Consider the following 19141-nt stretch of genomic DNA (forward strand, 5'->3'; position numbering starts at 1 on the left):
CTCGATCCAGTCCCTACCTGATATCAATACTCACATTTTAAACCATTCCTACTCAAACTAATTGAGAACTAGAGGGCACACTTTTAAAGTGTTTGGCAAAAGAAGCAAATATAAGTCAAGACTTAAGGGTTGACAAATCACCAGCACGGGATGGGATGCATCCAAGGACGATGAAGGAAGTGAGCAATGATCATAAACTTCCATCCTCTCTGGTCTCAGATCTTGTGCCGGAGGATCTGAGAAGTGCAAACACTATGTCCTTGTTCAAAAAAGGTTGTAAAGATAAGCTTAGCGTTTACAGACTAGTCAGTTTAACTTCAGTGGTGGGCAAAATTCTCAAAACAATTACTTAAGATAGGATTAAAAGTCACAGGGACAAATATGATTTGATTGAAGAGCCTGAATAGATTTGTTAAGGGAAAATTGTGTCAAACGAATTTGCTGAGTTTTTTTGAAGAGGTAACAAAGAGGGCAAACTGTTGATGTGGTGTACATGGACTTCCAAAAAGCATTTGATACATTGTGACACAATAGACTAGTGCGAAAGTTATAGCTCATGGAATAAAAGGGACAGTGGCAACATGGATACAAAATTGACTGAGGGATAGGAAACCGAGAGTAATAGTCGATGGGTATTTTTGGGCTGGAAGATGGATAATAGTGGAGTTCCCCAAGTGTCGGTTCTGGGACCCTTGCCTTTCATATTAAAATGATCTGCATCTTGGTGTGAAGGAATGGTTTCAAAATTTGCAGAGAATACAGAACTTGGTAGCATTGTAAACTATGAAGAGGACAGTTTAGAACTTTAAAAGAACAATGAAAAGTATTTGGAATGAATGGATAGGTGGCAGGTGAAGTTCAGTGCAAAGATGTGTGAGGTGATGCATTTTTCTACACAGAACATATAGAGACAATACAAATAAAAGGTGTTTTTCTAAAAGATATCCTGGAGAAGAGAAGTGTCCAGACCCAAAACGTCAGCTTTCCTGCTCCTCTGATGCTACCTGGCTTGCTGTGTTCATCCAGCTCTACATCTTGTTATCTCTGATTCTCCAGCATCAGCAGTTCCTGCTATCTCTGAGTTAATAAAACATACAGTAATTAGGGCTTCGTTAATAGGGGCATAAAGCAGAAGAGCAGGGAAGTTATGGTGAACCTACATAGGACACTAGTTAAAACTCAAGCTGGAGAATTGTAAGCAGTTCTGGTAACCACAATTTAGGAAAGATGAGAACGCATTGGAGACAATGCCAAACAGGTCGATGAAAATGGTTGCAGTGATGAGAAAATTTAGTTATGAGGGTAGATTGGAGAAACTAGTTTTCTTTGGAGAAGAAAAGGCTAAGAGGAGATCTGATAAAGTTTTTAAAATAATCAAGGGTCTGAACATATGGAGAAACTGTTCCCACTCATAAACTAATTGAGAACTAGAGGGTCGGAGATAACAAGAACTGCCAATGCTGGAGTCAGAATCAATACAGCGTGGAGCTGGAGGAACACAGCAGGTCAGGCAGCATCAGAGAACTAGGAGAGTCAATGTTTCAGGCCTGGACCCTTCATTAGGACTGAGGAGTGGGAAGGGAGCTGGGAAATAAATAGATGGAAGAGGGGTGGGGCTGGGAGAAGGTAGGTGGGATGGCAATAGCTGGATGCAGGTAGGTGTAGTGAGGATTGGTCAGTGGGGCAGATAGGTGGGGAAGGAGATAGACAGGTAGGGTCAGGTCAAGGAGGCAAGGATGAGAGGGAGGGTTGGACATGGGATGAGGGCAGGGGTGGGGAGATTTTGAAACTGGTGAATTCTTTGTTTATGCCATCAGGCTGTAGGCTCCCAAGGTGGAATATGAGGTGTTGTTCCTCCAGTTTGTGTGTGGCATCATTGTGGCATTGGAGGAGGCCCAGGATGGACATGTCACCCAGGGAGTGAGAGGTGGAGTTAAAATAGCTAGCAACTAGAAGGTGTTGTTGATTATAGCGTACAGAGCACAGATGCTCCGCGAGTCGGTCATCGAGTCTGTGCTTGGTCTCACCGACATAGAGAAGGCCACAGTACATTTACAGTAGACCAGGTTGGAGGATTTGTAGGTGAACCCCGTTGGATATGGAAAGTTTGTCTAGGGGACCTTGAATGGAGGTGAGGGGGGAGGCGTAGGTGCAGGTGTAGCACCTCCTGCAGTTGCAGGCAAAGGTGCTCAGTGTGGTGGGGTTAGAGGGGAGTGTGGAGCGGACGAGGGAGTCACTGAGTGAGCGGTCCCGACGAAAAGCAGGTGGAGTGGGGAGGGAAATATCTCTTTGGTGGTGGGGTCGGATTGTAGGTGATGGAAATGGTGGAGGATGATGCGCTGGATGTAAAGGTTGGTGGGATGGACCAGGGGCACTCTGTCTTTATTTTTGTTGTAGGGAGGGAGTTTGAGGGCAGAAGTGCGGGAAATGCAAGTGATGCGGTTGGGGGCATTTCCAATCAATGGAGGGGGGAAAGTTGTGGTCCTTGAAGTAGGAGAACATCTGGGATGTCCAGCAGTGGCAGGCTCCATCTTGGGAGCAGATGCAGTGGAGGTGGAGGAATTGGGATTCAGGGATCACATTCTTGCAGCAGGGTGGGTGAGACAAGGCGTAGTCAAGGTAGCTGTGGGAGTTGGTGGGGTTGAAATAGACGTCAGTGCTGAGACATTTACCAGAGATGGAGACAGAGAGGTCTAGGAGAGGGAGGGAGGTATCGGAGATGGTCCAGGTAAATTTGAGGTTGGGGTGAAAGGTGTTGGTAAAGTTGATACCTAAAGTTCAAGCTCCTCATGGGAGCACGAGGCAGTGCTTATACAGTCATCAATGTAGCGGAGGAAAAGGTGTAACAGAGGAAGAGGGACTGTTCCACATACCCTACAAAGAGGCAGGAGGGCACAATTTAAAGTGCTTTGCAAAAGAAGCAAATACAAGGTGAGAGAAAAAAATTGTAGTTAAAGTGTGGATATGTACTGCCTGGAAATACAGCATGTCATTAAGAAGGCTAATGAAATGTCATCATTCATTTTGAGAGAATTAACCTTAAAAGCAGGCTGTAAGGCTTCAGTTACACAGGGCATTGGTGAGACAACATCTTGAAAACTCTGCAGTTTTGGTCTCCTTATTTAAGGAAGGATGCAAATGGATTGGAGGCAGTTCAGAGGAGGCTTATTTATTACCTGATGTCTGGAGTGAGCAAGTTGTCTTATGAGCGAAAATTGGGCAAGCTAGTGAAAACCAACTAGCTTTCAGGAGATTGAGGAGTGATTTGATTAAAGTTTATAAGATCCTGAATGGTGCTGCCAAGATGGATGAGGAAAGGATGTTAATTCCTATGGTCAAGTCCAGAACAAGGACACACTGTTTTAAAATTAGGGGTCATCCTTTAGGTGAGAGATGTGGCATTTTTTTTCCCTTGAGAGTTTTCCAGCTTTGGAACTGTCTCAGAAGATAGTAGAAGCAGGGTCATTGAATAGCTTTAAGGCAAACACAGTCAGCTTTTTGTTAAGCGAGGGAATTAAAGGTCATCAAGGATAGATGAGAATGTGAATTAAGAGCACAATGGGTCAGGCATGATCTTATTAAATGGCAGGGCAGGTTTGAAAAGCCAAATGGCTGACTACTTCTCATAACTTATTGGTGTGGTGGAAGCAGGCTCAAGTTGAGGCATTCAGGGGCAGTAGATTATTGTTTAAATAGATGTAACTTGCCGGGTTACAGGGAAAAGGCATGAGGCTGGCACGAAGTCAAAATGCTCAGAGAGCCAGTGCAGATTCAATGGACCAAATGACCTCCTCCTGCACCATCCTGTTGGTGAACATTTTGTAACAGTGTAATATATACGTAGCAAAATTTACTATTTCCAACAGGTAGAAATCTTGAAAGGATAAGACTGTGTTGCTGGGTGAAAATCAAATTATATGTACATATTCATCCATTCTATCTATGAGACACAGTTAATGTTACTTAATAACTGAGAGTATACTTTGCAGTTCCCCAGCTACAGCTCTAGGGGTGCACTTTAACTTTAGGCAGTGGACAGCAACAGATTTGGGAAATCCATTCTAAATGGAGCCTGTTATGCTAGAAGGAAATGTATTTTGGCGTGCCAAGAATACATCATCACAATATCAGTGGTTCTGAAACTATGTTTGTGTTTCCTACAAAACCAGTCAATAAATTAACCATGAGTATATTTTTAACCAGCTGCTCCATGACTGATGTGAATTTGAGACACATTCAAGTACCTTTGAAATTCGATATGTCATTCAAAGCTGGAAACAATCACATGATTGAATAAAGTTTTATATACCATCAATTATTGGACTTATTTTTCAAGGAAACACAAATACTGTATGCCAGCTATAACACAGTGTGGAGCTGGAGGAACACAGCAGGCCAGGCAGCATCAGAGGAGCAGGAAAGTTGATGTTTCGGGTTGGGACCCTTCCCTGCTCCTCTGATGCTGCCTGGCCTGCTGTTTTCCTCCAGCTCCACAGTGTTATCTCTGACTCCAGCATCGGCAGTTCTTACTATTGCCTACTGTATGACAGCTGATGCTTGTTGACAGCACTACTAGCAGAATAGGTTGGAATTTTATACCCTGTCCCTGGGGTTGGGCAGGTAGATGCCTGTGGGGGGTGAAGGGGCAGAGAACATGAAATCAGGTGGCATATCAGAGACCACGTGTCCATCACCTACCTCACCTCTGCTAAATCTTACCATCAGTGAGTAGGTGTCATTTATCCCACTGGGCCTTGGGCCAATTGAGGCCCTTAAATGGCCAATTGAAAGGTCACCTAAAGGCTTCATCCTGCTGCTTCTGGTATTGGGAATGCAGGATTGTCCACCCTGCCTGGAGAAGCTGTCAGGGTATGTTGGCTATGGGTTTTGTTCAGGATTCTCTCCCTTGTCTGCCATCAAAATTTTCTTTTCCTCACCATCCTTGCTTGTTTCCCAACAGCTAAGCCTCATAACTGTAGTGGCTCCAGCAAAACCATTCTGACTCCCCTTGTACTTCAGCCTCGTCCATGGTTTCTGGTGTTGGAGTGCTGTCATGGCACATCTGGGACTGGAGAGCTGTCAGACTTCTGAATTGCTAGTGCCTCTGTGAGGCAGAGCATGCTTGCACATGGGAGTGGCAGCAACAGCTGTAACAACATTTAATAACCAGATGGCCTTTGGTTGGGCTTTCCTACCTTTTGTGGGCAGATTCACCCAGGACATTTCAGCCAGGAGATAAAAATTCCATGACAAAAAGCTAGCCGAAGGATATGCAATTCATGGCACAGGAAAGGCAAGGCATTAATTTTTGCTGCAAAGAATTTGGAAAAGTTATTTTAATGTAGTTACTAAACAAGCAAAATAATCAACACTAAAAGACTGTCCTATTTCTTTACTTTTATTTTAACAGTCTCTCCTGAAAGCATTGAATCCTGACAGGATCATAGCATCCCTGCAGTGTGGAAGCAGGCCATTCAGCCCATTGAGTCCACACTAACCATCAAAAGAGCATCCCACCCAGACCCAACCCTCTACCCTATGCCTGGATCCCTGCATTTCCCATGGCTAATCCACCTAGTCTGCACATCCCTAGACACTATGGGCAATTTAGCATGGCCAACCCAGCTAACCTGCACATTTTTGGAATGTGGGAAGAAACTGGAGCACCCAGAGGAAACCCATGCAGACGGGGGAGAATATGCAAACTCTATACAGTCACCCAAGGGTAGAATCGAACCCAGATCCCTGGCACTGTGAGGCAGTAGTGCTAACCACTGAGCCACTGTGCCTCCCCTCAGTAATTTGTAGTTCAGTAGATACGGAGTATCCTCCAATAACTTGCCCAAATGGTAACTGAATTAACTTCACTGAGGCCGGTATCCCATCACCAAGTCAATCTTTATTTACAGGTGGGGAGTCCTTGACACTAATCCAGATTTTCACAGCCAGCTCTCAGAATGAACAGAACCTCTGACACTCCTGCTTATATCTGTCAGACAGGGCTTCCTGATTGAACCAGATTAACAGCCCCAATTAGGGAACTCATATTCTATGAGGTCCACCAGGTTGATCTCGTTACAATCACTACAGGCACTATTTATATGAGAGCCTCATGGCCTCACAGTGACTATAAATGGGCTTTTCAACTGCAGACAGGCATCACAAGTCTCAGAGCCAACAGCATCTGTGGGGAGAAAACAAAGTTAACGTTTGAAGTCCAGTGACTCTTCATCATAACGGGTCAATTCAAAACATTAACTATGTTTTCTCCCCACAGATGCTGCTAGACCCACTGAATTTGTCTTGCAATTTCTGTTTTTATTTCAGATCACTAGCATCCATAGTTCTTTGTTTTACTTATCACAAATCTCAACCTGTCTTTAATTGATGTTAAAACATGCAATTCCCATTGTGGAAAGTGATCAAAAGGAGAAAACCTGATTTTTTATTTGCACTGACACGAAGGGATAGAAACCATTGGTATCACCTTCAATATTACATTGGCTGTAATTATCAAAGTCACGACAGTAGAAGGGCTGCCTCAGTTTCTATTCTTCAGATAAATGTCATGACCCTGATGGAAAGTGTGCACTGGAAACTACACCCCACCATTCTATGAGTCACCACAAATGTGAAATATGACCAATTTACACATTAGGGTTGTGAATGTCTGACCACAGTCTAAGATAAAAGAAATTCACACCAGGTTTCATCAATGAAAAGAAACAGCAATCCATTTATTATAATAAACTTACCTTTTAAAGTGTGGCAAAATGGATTTTAGTTACTAATATAGAGTCATGAAGTCATAGAGATGTACAGCACAGAAAAAAACTCTTCTGTCCAACTCGTCCTTGCCAACCAGCTATCCTAAATTAATCTAGTCCCATTTGCCAGCATTTGGCCCATATCCCTCTTAAACCCTTCCTATTCATATACCCATCCAGATGCCTTTTAAATGTTGTAATTGTACCAGCCTCTACCATTTTGTCTGGCAGCTCATTCCATACACATACCACTCTCTGCATGAAAAGGTTGCCCCTTGGATCCCTTTTAAATCTTTCCCCTCTCACCTTAAACCTATGCCCTCTAGTTTTGGACTCCCCTATCCCGTGGAAAAGACCTTGTCTATTTACCCTATCCATGCCCCTCATGATTTTAAAAACCTCTATAAGATCACTCCTCAGCTTCCGATGCTCCAGGGAAAATAGCCGCAGCCTATTCAGCCTCTCCCTGTAGCTCAAACCCGCCAACCCTGGCATATGTAACCTTGAATGACACCCCCTTTTAATCCAAATACATAGGCATTCATTCACAAATACGATGGACATGCCAGATGTGACAAACAATTTTTGGGGGAATGAAGAGCCAAAAGGAACAAAGTCTGTCGATCAAGAGTCCAAACCATATGAGGAAATGAAGTGACTTCACTTCTCGATTCTCTATTCTTTTTTGTGATGTTATCATATTGTTACCAAACACAGTGATCCTCAATTTAGCAGTCAATCATTTGGACCTAGGTCTTGCCTTGAGATAGAAGTTTTGTTTTTCTTTCTGCAGGGTCTTTGAGTCTTATTTCTTTTCCTGTCACAGAGTGAAGGAGAACTGGATTGCTTGCGGGTTTTTGGAGGTGTAAGAGCTCAACCACTTCAGTCTCCTCTCAGTTCTGTAACAAACTGCTATTTAACACTAATCCGAAAACTATTAGTGTGCATGTTCTTTGTCTCAACCCAGAGGCGCCTGGTGGCTCACAAATGTATCAAATCCAGCTTCAACCAGAAGTTACATAATCTTGTATAAACAGTAATTGAATTCTAGAGTTCAAGTTTTGCTTAGGGTTATATATTAGATGAAACTACTACTTTCCCTGCAAAACAGCTATTCAAATTTACATTTTCCAATGTATATTTAAACTCAATTATATGTGGTTCTTACATAATTATCAGATAAATTGATTGAATCATTATCAGAATCACCACCAGCCATGGCTCAGTTATTAATATACTTACCTCTGAGGTAGAAGTGGTGAGCAAAAATCTTACTCCAGATACCTGAGTTCAGAAAATCTAGGCTGATACACCAGTGCAGTACCAAGGGAATATTGCAATGTCAGCGGTGCTTACAATACTGTGTTCCTCTGCCACGCTGCATTTGCAGCACTCCAGCAATCCATGTAAGGCCATTTCTGATTCCCTAATGAATGGAATGGATATACTTCTGGTTCCCTGCAAGTTAGTCTGCTTGCAATTCCCACAATCTTCAGTAATCTTACAATTTATTAGTGGAGATGTGCATCTGATAGAATTGAGCAGTTATTCATTTAACTCTACTGCCATTTTTGTCAGGAAATCTGTCCAACTTCCTATCTACTGGTCTTGTTTGTATCTCAAAGATTCCAAAGTCATGTTGTGACTTTAGCAATTCGGAGGCGCAATCCGAACTGTTCTATATTGGCTCAAGTACCATAGAATCGATCATCTTTCTTAAGTGTAGCAAATCTATTTATTCAACAATTCAATTCTAATTTATTGCAAGTTCACATTTTCTCAAAATTCAGCAATGACAACATTTTACCATTAATTATAAGTAGGAAATCTACTGCCTGCAAACTTTGTTTCTTTGTTTAACTGTGGCTTTATGTTAATGTTAGGTCTGACATCTGTTAAGTGTGATGGCCTGCAGGGTGAGCAGAACAGTCTTTCAATGAATACCAAACACTTCTAATTTACAGAAATGGATGCAGGATTAAATTAAATTTGTTGAATTTCTGCCATCTGCAACAAAGAATAATTCATGCATTCTGTTAGCACCCGGGAGGAGGAAGTAGCCTTTAGGCGCAAGGTTTATGGTAAGGAAGTTGCTGCAAGCAAAAGAATTAGCCATAAATATAGGACAGCTGTTAAAGAACTATATTACTGCCCAAATGCAGCTAACAATATTCTTGTTATTTAATGAAAGATTAGTTTTAAGAAACATTTTGATGATTTTTTTGGCTCTATATTTACAAATCAAATGTTTTTAAATACATTGCTTGAAAGACATTTCAAATGATCATTTTGTGCAGCGTTCACTCAGCAACATTGAGGGCAGCCCAAACTGATTTTGCTTTTTGTGAAGAAATGCTTAATCTCTTCTTGTTTGGGCAGCGCACCCAAACCTACTTTGTGGCAGAAAGTTGTGGTAGAGCTGCGACTGTGTTATTGCTCATTTCACTTCCATTAATGTTGATGAATATTAGCCTGCAGTCTAAATAGAAAGGATTGATCACACTTTTTTTATTCACTCATGGGATGCAGGCATCTCTGGCTCGGCCAACATTTATTGCCCATCCTGATTGGTCAAAGAGCAGTTATGAGTCAACCACATTGCTGTTGGTTTGGAGTTACATGTCAGCCAGACCAGCTAAGGATGGCAGATTTCCTCCTCTAAAGGACATTTGTGAATAATTAGTGATTAGGTTTTCTGACAATCAACAATGGCTTCATGGTCATCATGAGATGGTCATCTTTAATTCTAGATTCTTTATTGAATTCAAATTCCACCATATGTCCTGGCAGGACTTGAACCTGAATCCCCAGAATGTTAGCTCACTTTCTGAATTAATAGTCTAGGCCATTGCCTCCACATTGAAGTAAATGAACCAGAAGATTAGAAGTGAAAATACAGGCATTCTTCGGGTGTTTACTGTTGACTGATAAAACTCTTTCTAACACAACAAAAACAGGACTTGCTGGAGAAACTTGGCATGTTAGGCAACATCTGTGGAGAGAAAGCTTCAGGACAAGTGATCCTTCATTAGAAGCAGTAGTAGCTGGGAAAAGTGGGTATATATACTGAAGACAAGAGGTGTGGAATAAAAGAGTGAGAGGATAGGTGGAGACTGTGCCCAGAAGGAGGGAAAGACAGTTAGGCAGACAAAAGGATGGATAATGGTATGCCAGGAAGGAGAAGAGCTGATAATGGGGACCATCAGTAAGTGAAAATGGGTTGGCTGTGCTGAAAGCAGCCCATATGATGACAAGATCTGGGGTGTGCAGGTGGGAAAACATGGAAGGTGGTGTTCAGGCCCTAAAATTATGGAACTCGATATTGACCCCAGAAAGCTGCAGGGACCTCAAGTGGAAAATGAGATGCTGTTCTTCCAGCTTACACTAAGCCTCACTGGAGCACTATGGCAGAGCCGAGATAGAAGTGAAAGCCAGAGAATACAGTGGTATGTTAAACTGGCAGACAACAGGAAACTCAGGATCATTTTTGCACACAGAATGTAGGTATTCCACAAAGCAGGTGCCCAGCCTGTGTTTTGTCTCCCCAGTGTAGAGGAGACCACATTGTGAGCAGCAAACATAAGTGAAGTACAGGTAAACCGCTGCTTCACCTGGAAGGTGTGTCTGGACCTGAGGTGAAAGGAAATAAACTTGCAGGGGTTATACCTCTGCGAAGGTGCTGTGGTATGTGGGGATGTTGTGGGAGGGGAGGAAGAGTGGACCGGGGTGTCCAAGAGGGAATGGTCCATGCAGAATGCTGACAAGGGAGGGGAGGGGAATACGTGTCTGGTGCATCCCTCTGGAGATGGTGGAAAAGGCAGCTTGTGATCCTTTGAATGCTGACACGAGTGGGCTAGTAACTGAGGACCAGGGGGACCCTATCGGTGTAGTGGAAGGGAAACAAAACAGTGAGAGCAGAAGCGCAGGAAATGGGTCAGACTCGGCTAAGGGCCCTGTCAACAATGTGGTGGGGAATTCTTGGTGGAGGAAAAAGATGCCGTTTCTGAGCAGCACCACCCCCACACAAACAAACAAACAAACACACACACACACAAACACACACAAACACACACACACACACACACACACACACACACAAAAAGTAACATCAACAGAATAGATGCAAAAGGGACGGAGAAACTGGGAGAATGGTATGGACCTTTACAGGAAGCAGGGTGACTCCCAAAAGGGTCATCCTGTTCTCACTTTCCACCCCACCAGCATCCACATCCAGGCTATTATTAAATCTGATGAAGGGTCAGAAGATGTAGGGGCAAAATTAGGCCATTCAGCCCATCAAGTCTGTTGTGCTCTTCAATCATATCTGATATATTTTTCAGCCACATTCTCTTGCCTTCTCCCAGTAACCTTTGATCCCCGTACTAATCAAGAACCGATTTATCTCTGTCTTAAAGACACTCAGTGACCTGGCCTCTACAGCCTTCTGTGGCAATGAATTCCGCAGATTCGCTGGCCACAAGATCCAAAATGTTGACTCTGTTTTCTGTCCACAGATGCTGACAGACCTTTTCCAGCAAGTTCAGTTTCCCATTTCAGATTTCTGCAGTTCTTGATTTTATTAAACTCTTTCTAACTTTTATTTAAATGGGATTTTAATTTTAGTGAGGTTTTGACAACTTTTAAAAAGATTTAAGAATGTTTTAAAGTTTTAAAACATTTAATAAAGAAAGAAAATATTCCTCATTTTCCCACAAGGAGTTGTCTCTTGCTGAAGTAAAGCTTTTGCCGTACAGGCAGCCCTCTGGTGACTCATCTAAGTGGCCTCTAAAATTTCACCTGACGAAGGGACCGCGTTTTGAAATCTTGTGATTTCAAACAAATCTTTAATCAGGTGTCATGCGACTTCTAACCTTGTCCACTCCAGTCCAACACTGGCACCTCCTTGTCATGGGGCCTTTAAAATTATCAGAGGGAAACCTGGGCCTGTCCACCAGGACTAACCAGAAAGTACTCAAAGGTCCAATTTCAAATATTTGACATTCTTAAATTTGTTTCTTTTGTCAACTCAAGAATATCTGAATGGAAGATCTGAAAAGAACTTGAAAGTGATATACAATTGCCACCTCCAGTCCCAAAAATAGTTAACCAGCACTCCTACCTTCTGGTAGAAACTCAAACCATGCGTCAATGTTTATTAACCCAACAGTACTTCAAATAATCTATGTTTCAAATAATATGAATATACAATTCTTTTAAGCTTACTGGACTTAACATCCCGATAAATTGTCCTGAATTACAAATGATGTCAAAACAAAACTTAAAATCACACAATATATTTTACTGTAACGTTAATTTCCAATTAATGATTTACAGTGTGACCAATTATTTTCACTGGTTGTAAAAGAGTTGCAGGATGTGGCAGAAGTGTTGCTCATCAAATTACACACAAAGTAGATTGTTAGCTTATCTACTGCATTGAATTTGGCTCCCTTGTCCAATAAAAGTTCAACTATTTCGCAGTTCTGTGGCAACTCTGCGTGAGTGTTCTCTTCCCCAATTTGGCATTAACTGTCGTGCCACTGACTAAAATCAGTAATTGCAGCACTTAGAAACAAATCTGGGAACTTTTTGTGAAGTAAAAGCTAGATTTACACCACGTGGTTCACTTTGCAGTGAAAAAGTTCAACTTGTTAGATTGGAAAGTAAATGAATGCATTCAAAATAAGCAGAACATGTCCCTGTTCACATTAAAATATGTTATTTTCCCAAATGATCATTCCCAGCACTTTGTGGTATTTGCCACCTCTACTAGCATGTGGCACTGTGAGAGGGGGGTTTTTGGTAATTTGCTGCCACCAGTCCTCCTTTGTCCAATCTACTGAATAGTGGTAGAGGGTACACCACCATAGAGTGCCTACAGAAGAGATATTATTCTTAAATAACAGGAAGGTTCATTGCATGATAGCAATAAGTGCAACCACATTTAGCCAAGTGTAGTTACTAGGACTTCAGGGAGCTTGATCTGATCCAACTGAAAGCCAAAGTTGAACTCCTTGTTTGCTTGAGCAGACTTTGTGCGACATCAGCAGAATGGGTAGAGCCAACATTTTCTTGCCAACATTTCTTGTCTAATCAGTGAGTTAGTAAAAGTGATAGTGTTGCAAGCTATCTTGAGATCTGTATTTGGACATACCTGGGCAATGTAACAGATGATTGCTAGAATTGTTGTGGAATGATTAACTTTACAAATGCCAAAGTACTGGAACAAACAGAACTTAATTCATTTAATAGTTATTTACTATGTACTTGGTTTTGAGGTAATATACTAGCAATTGTTTCTTTTGGGCTGGTTAGCTGTCTGTCTAATGTATTAATTTCCTCCATGGGAAAGCTTTATCCGCTGACCAGCCACTTGTCAGCAATGACTCTTTCACCTAAACATCTGATTTAGATTTAAACCATCGATTTCACATTTCAAATCCACAATTAGTACTAATAGCAATAGTGCAGTCCCATGGTAGATTGATGTTAAAACAGCACTTTTTTTTCCTGATGAAAAGATTATGTTCAATGCCAGTTGGCTAAGTAAGTTCTTCTTGTAATCCACAGGTTTTAAACATACCACTTCTTTCTGAAGAGATATGTAGCTTTTCCAACTTGCTTTCAATGAGCACTGTATTTTCAGGATTCTGTTGCAAATTAGTGAGTAGCACAAATAAATAAATATTATCACATGCAATAATGTAATACTCTGAAATTAAGATGCAAAAAAAGGTGAGAAATCTATCAGTATCATTTGTTCAGCTTGCTAGTAGAATGGCCAAACTAGAAAATATAGTTGTATTCTCAAGTGTCCCATAGTTAAACAGTTAAAAAGCAGATTTTGGCTTAAAAGTTGAGTTGCACCAAGATGAGTAAGTCTGACCATTGGACTTTGATAGGCACAGACTCCATTGGCATTTTTGTCAGTAAATATTTCACTTGGGGAAAAACTGATAGTTGCAGGAATAGATGATGCAGCAGGCTCCATTTATTCAATATTAGAACCCTTAATAGAACTCTTCACCTGTAAGATATATTTGAATTATTGCACTACTACAGTTGGGTAGTTCATGGTTACATGTTTACTCCAGAATTGGTCACAATACAACAGAATACGCTCATTAGCATTTGATGATGTTTGATTAATTAAATGTTCTCACAATGCTGTATTTCTTAGGATAATATCGTTAGCCACAAAGCCTCTAATTCAGTAAAAGATTTATTCTCCCTGAATGGTTAAGGTTTATTAACCCTTATGGTCAACTACTTTGAGCAGCTGCATATTTAAAAGGCATAAGCACTTTCAAACATTGTATATTGAATAAATACTAGTGAACCACTGAGTGAATATTTATATTTTTGTGTAGCAGTGAAGTCATTTTTAATTATGTCTTAATGGCCAGTGTCAAATCAGTCCCCTGATTTCACCCCACCCCATCCAACCCATCAAGTGTGCATGCTGGAAAATAGGACCATATCAAATAATAGTAGCTTTAAATGTTCAAACAAAAGCAAAGTACTGTAGATGCTGAACATCTGAAAGAAAAATACGAAGTTTTCTGAAAAACAGTCATGATGGCCTCGAAACATTAACTTTGTTTCCTCTGTCCACAGCTGGTGTTTGACATGCTGAGTTTCTCCAGCACTTTCTGTAGTTTTAAATCTAATTAGCTTCACTCGTTATTTTACCTTTTGAAATTTTACTTATCTGAAACCAGAACATTGCCCGTCATAAATTAACAACATTCAAACTTGTTCTTTCTTTTCCTCTCAGTATGGAGTATTGTGAGAACTACAAGACCGATAGGGAACTTTAGCTAGATGAACATCTTTATACAGGAGGCAAGATACTGGGAGTTTGCAGCCTAGGCACCTGAGGCATAGTAACCAAGCAGTATTCTGTCCCCATGTAGTTGCTTCCTTTGTGCATTTCCCAACAGGCCTCAGCAAACCATACACTGAAATAACTCCAAAGAGGCCGGTATCCCATTACCAAATCACCCTTTATTTACACGTGGAGAGTGTTTGACACTCCCTCAGAGCCAGCTCTCAGAGTGAATAGGATGTCTGACACTCCTGTTTGTGTCTGTCAGCCAGGGCTCCCTGATTGGACCAGATTAACAGCCCCATCCAGGGAACTCATATTCTATGAGGTTCACCTGGCTGACCCCTACAATCACTACAAGTACAGTAGCAGAAATATTGGCAAACACTCGCTGTAATTATATGGCCAAAATGCCCAACAGACGCAGGCGGAGCATCTTAAATTTTGTAAATTGGGAGTGGAATGTCAATGGAATCTAAATGTACACCTAACATAGGCACCAGCAGAGAAACTGACGTAGTCAGGTCAAGGCAACCATTGAGAGCACACAGAAACAATTCTTTTTTGAGTTAAGGAGGAAGAGGAAGGTTACAGATCTGCATGATTTGATACACCTCCCCCCACACCCATCCCAATTCCCTCCAGATATCTTGATGCAGGCAGGCAATATGCAAGTTCCTAAACAGCTCGCTGGCTTGCTGTTCCGTTTTGTGTAAGCAATTAGACCAAGGACAGGAGAGGTATTGAGTTTTGGCTGCTGAAGGAACCGACAGTCTCTCTCTCTCTCCAATAAAATATCCAAAGCCAAAAGAAAGACAGTTTATTTTCGCCTGAAAATTGCTGTAAACTATTGCTTTTAACCAACAAATCAGATATTTTATAATTCATGAACCAGACACTCTGTGCCTTCTGTGAATAAATGTGATAATCTGAAGGAAAAGATCAGAGAACTGAAGGACTTGAGAAGCAAAAGGAACACTCCATCGAATCCTGAGGACTGGTGTGATTGAACTATTCACCAGTATTTTTCTTTCATCCACCCATAGCACAGATTTTGTTTTTTTTTGTATGTGTGTCGGGGAGTGTTTTAGCAGGGTATTCGAGTTTTAAGTAGTAGAGTTATATGTTGACAGTTCATTGTTGTTTATCTGTGATTAGAATTTATTTTATTTGTAATAAGTAGAAGTTCTTGTCAGGTACAGAAACTTGGTCCATATTTCCTGTTAATCTGAGTCTATCCTACAGATAAGTTGGGGACTTGTACTTTGATAAAGCTTTTACTTTCAATATGACTCAGGGAATACTAGTTCTTGATTTCCAGAGCACTATCTCAGTGTGGTTTGACAGTCCGTTGGAGCAAGAGAATGAATTTTTTAAATCACTGACATAGCAACCAATGTGCATTACTTTCCACCATTGGGTGAGTGGGCTGGTGAAAGAAGCAGCGAAGGGAGCAGAGAATGAGGCAGCAAGCAAGCCAGTCAACAAAGCAGAAAATGGAAGAGTGAGGGAAGAGGCAGCAACAATGAGCACACCACTTCAGGTTCCAGTGTGGTGCAGTTGCACAATGATGACGTCAATGACTGATGTCCTGTTCAAATGCATTGGCACGCAATACACCATTTTCCCAAAGTAATGATAGTTGTTCCCCAAAAACTCTTCTCTAATTGACAACACACTCTTTGGTGTTTATTGTGCTGAGGATGAGACCAGAATATATTAAATGTTAACTTTGAGTTTGAATTTGAACTTTATGTTCTGTTTCAGGAAACAACACAAAGACGAGTGCCTTGGCTCATGAAGAGATCATGAGCCTAGACAATGGACGGTTTCCAGCACTGGAACTCAACAACAGACGACTTTCAGTGAAGAATTCCTTCTGTAGAAAGAATGGCATCTACAACAGGTAGCTACCATTGCTCACAAATTTTAAAAAAATGTTAAGTGTCATGAACTGATAGTTGAGTAAAGTAAGATTAAGGGACTGGTTTAAAATTAGGATTGCCATTCTGTGCCAACTCCAAAACAAATATAAAATGAGTCTGGTGGGGATTTGGGGGGGCAGGCATTGCTACATAATATTTAAAAATTGCATGTATTGAATCAAATTACTTCATTGATGCCCTGATTATGTGGACCCAACACTTAGTAGCAGGTACATTTATTTCTTTACAATTTCTCTCTTTCTGTGTTGAGAGATTTTCAGATACTTACACATTATCATGTTTTCTTTGGATTAGTTGTAATGCTTATGCTTCCCTACTGTAGCTCTGTATTTGTATTATATTTTGTATCCTGCTTTTGTATTTGTTCATTTGGAGCCACTGACATGTTTTCCAGTATCATCTGACCACTTTTTATGATTTTTATTTATGTTATTTTTCTGGAATGTCTTGCTATTTATGACTGATTTAATAGTTTTGCTACATTAAATTATGTATTTATTATTGCTACCATCCCTAGTTCTTATATTTATTTGAAGGTAATTACATGTCATATTTTACCATGTTGCTGCCTCACATGCAAAATCTGATGGTATTAGATGAAGTTCCTCAACTCCATCAAGCCTAGTTGCATATAAAAAAAAGCCTGAACTCAGCTGTCGCTGGTTTGTACCTTAGACTACTTTGTCTGAGGCAATACTGCACAGTTCATGAATCATGCACCACTTCATCAAAAGCCACTGCCAGTGCAATTTGAAAATTCTCCATTAAGTTCTGTGATGGCAACTACTCTCCTTTCTGATGACATTGAGTTTATTTTCAAAGTCTTGATCATTTTCGAAACATGGGAACAGTGGAACCCAGTTAAATTTCATATTTTACTGTAAAACCTTGAATACCAAAGAATGAAAGTCTGAACAGAATAGCAGAACTCCAAATTGTCGCACTTGAAAATTATTATGTAAAAATGGAGTGTTAGATCAAAAACTGGACATGTTGCAACTCAAGATGAGTAAAAATCTTATAAAGTTCTGCATTCACATTCTTTATTATGTTGATTCGACCTACAAGACTATAATTGCAAACTAGAATCGCAATCAACATGAAAAATCATCTAGAAAGTGAAATAAAATCTAACTGCTGGTGTGTTTATTGCTCAAAATATTTCTTTGCAGAAATCCCAGAATTCAAAAGGAAATGAAAATTTGATGTTTTTCAAATGTGAATTTGCAGTGATGAATCATATGTTTACCAAAGATCACATGGCTCCTGCCCCCACTTTTCACTCCATCTGTCCTTTGAGTCGTTTTCATGACATTTGCTTTGAACTTGGCCTTCTATTTTGTAGATCAAAAATGGAATGTATGTTCAGACAATATTATGTCATGTTGTTGAATATAATTCTTACAATGTGCACACAGTAGGTACAGCCTGCTGATACACTGTTTTTTACTTTCTTTTAAATGCATGTGTACCAGAACCTGACTACGAGTAGTATTGTATCACATTGGCTGAAAGGTCTGTGGCTAAATTTCGGTTCCAGTTCACTGATCTCAGGTTAAGCTGCATTTAGATCCTACTGTTAGCCCATTGGTGGCCCTGGATTAATAAGAGAAAATTCTATCAGATTTTCAAAATCACCTGCAATCCAGTAATTTTCCTGCTGGAAAGACATAAATATTAATCTTTTGTGAACCAGTATTGGACTTGGTTGTTATAGTCTTCTTTGTTGAGTAAGAGCAGAAGATCTAGGAGCAGGAGTGGGCCATTCAGTCCTTTAAACCCACTCTGTCATTCACAGAGGTTATGGTTGATGATCTACTTCAATTTGCTGATACACACAGCTAAGCTCCATATACGACTATTAGAAATTAGGAACGTGCTTGAGAGCTAGAATGGAGCCATATCTCAATGAGAATTCAAACCTTCAGGAGAGAATGGAGGAAGCTGATAGTTAATAACGAGTTGGAGTTCCCTTTCAAACTCATGACATTGCACTAAATCTTAAATGTGTCCAATGAAAATGACTTGAAGGGTACCTGGCATGAGAGCAGGAATACAGGTCATGTTGTTTATGCTGAGATTATCATCTTTTCTTCTGCCGTGGTAAGGCCAGCCTGCTGTAGAATAGGATATCTCAATTAGCAGGGTAATCCCATTGGTGCTTTTAAATTCATTTCTGTAGCAAAAATCTGAAATAAGTTCAGTAAAATTAATTGAACGCCTGTACACTGTGAAAAATTTCTTGATCAATAAAAATCCCAAAAAAAACCTGGGAGACTGTGCTTCCTTTTCTTCGTAAAATGATTCACAAATGTTCCTGGCACTTCTAGTACCTGGATGAAAATTAATTTCAGGGATATCTGCCTAAAAAAGCTCATTTAATTAATATAAATGAAATTGGTGATTGGTCAATTTTTTTTCCAAATGTTAATCAAATTGAATGTCACTACAGCAACTTGTATATATTGTGTATTTAACACAGAACAAATATCTCAAAGTGCTTTACAGGTTAGCAAAATGATACTGGAAAAACTGAGCTAATAAACTGAGTTTTAAAGACTTCTTCAAATGAGGAGAAGAAGCAAAAGAGAGTGAAAGGC

General features: G+C 40.5%; 1 protein-coding gene across 1 annotated transcript in view; it reads left to right on the top strand.

Annotated features, from left to right (window-relative positions):
• Window positions 1–19141, top strand: part of sdk2b (sidekick cell adhesion molecule 2b) — a 428005-nt gene that overhangs the window by 333693 nt on the left and 75171 nt on the right. Inside the window, exon 43 of the mRNA XM_048611111.1 lies at window positions 16363–16501. Within this exon, the coding sequence (XP_048467068.1) occupies window positions 16363–16501 (139 nt within the window). The remainder of the gene's footprint in view (window positions 1–16362; window positions 16502–19141) is intronic.

The sequence above is a fragment of the Rhincodon typus genome, chromosome 23 (assembly GCF_021869965.1).
Source record: "Rhincodon typus isolate 14 chromosome 23, sRhiTyp1.1, whole genome shotgun sequence".
Lineage (NCBI taxonomy): Eukaryota > Metazoa > Chordata > Chondrichthyes > Orectolobiformes > Rhincodontidae > Rhincodon > Rhincodon typus.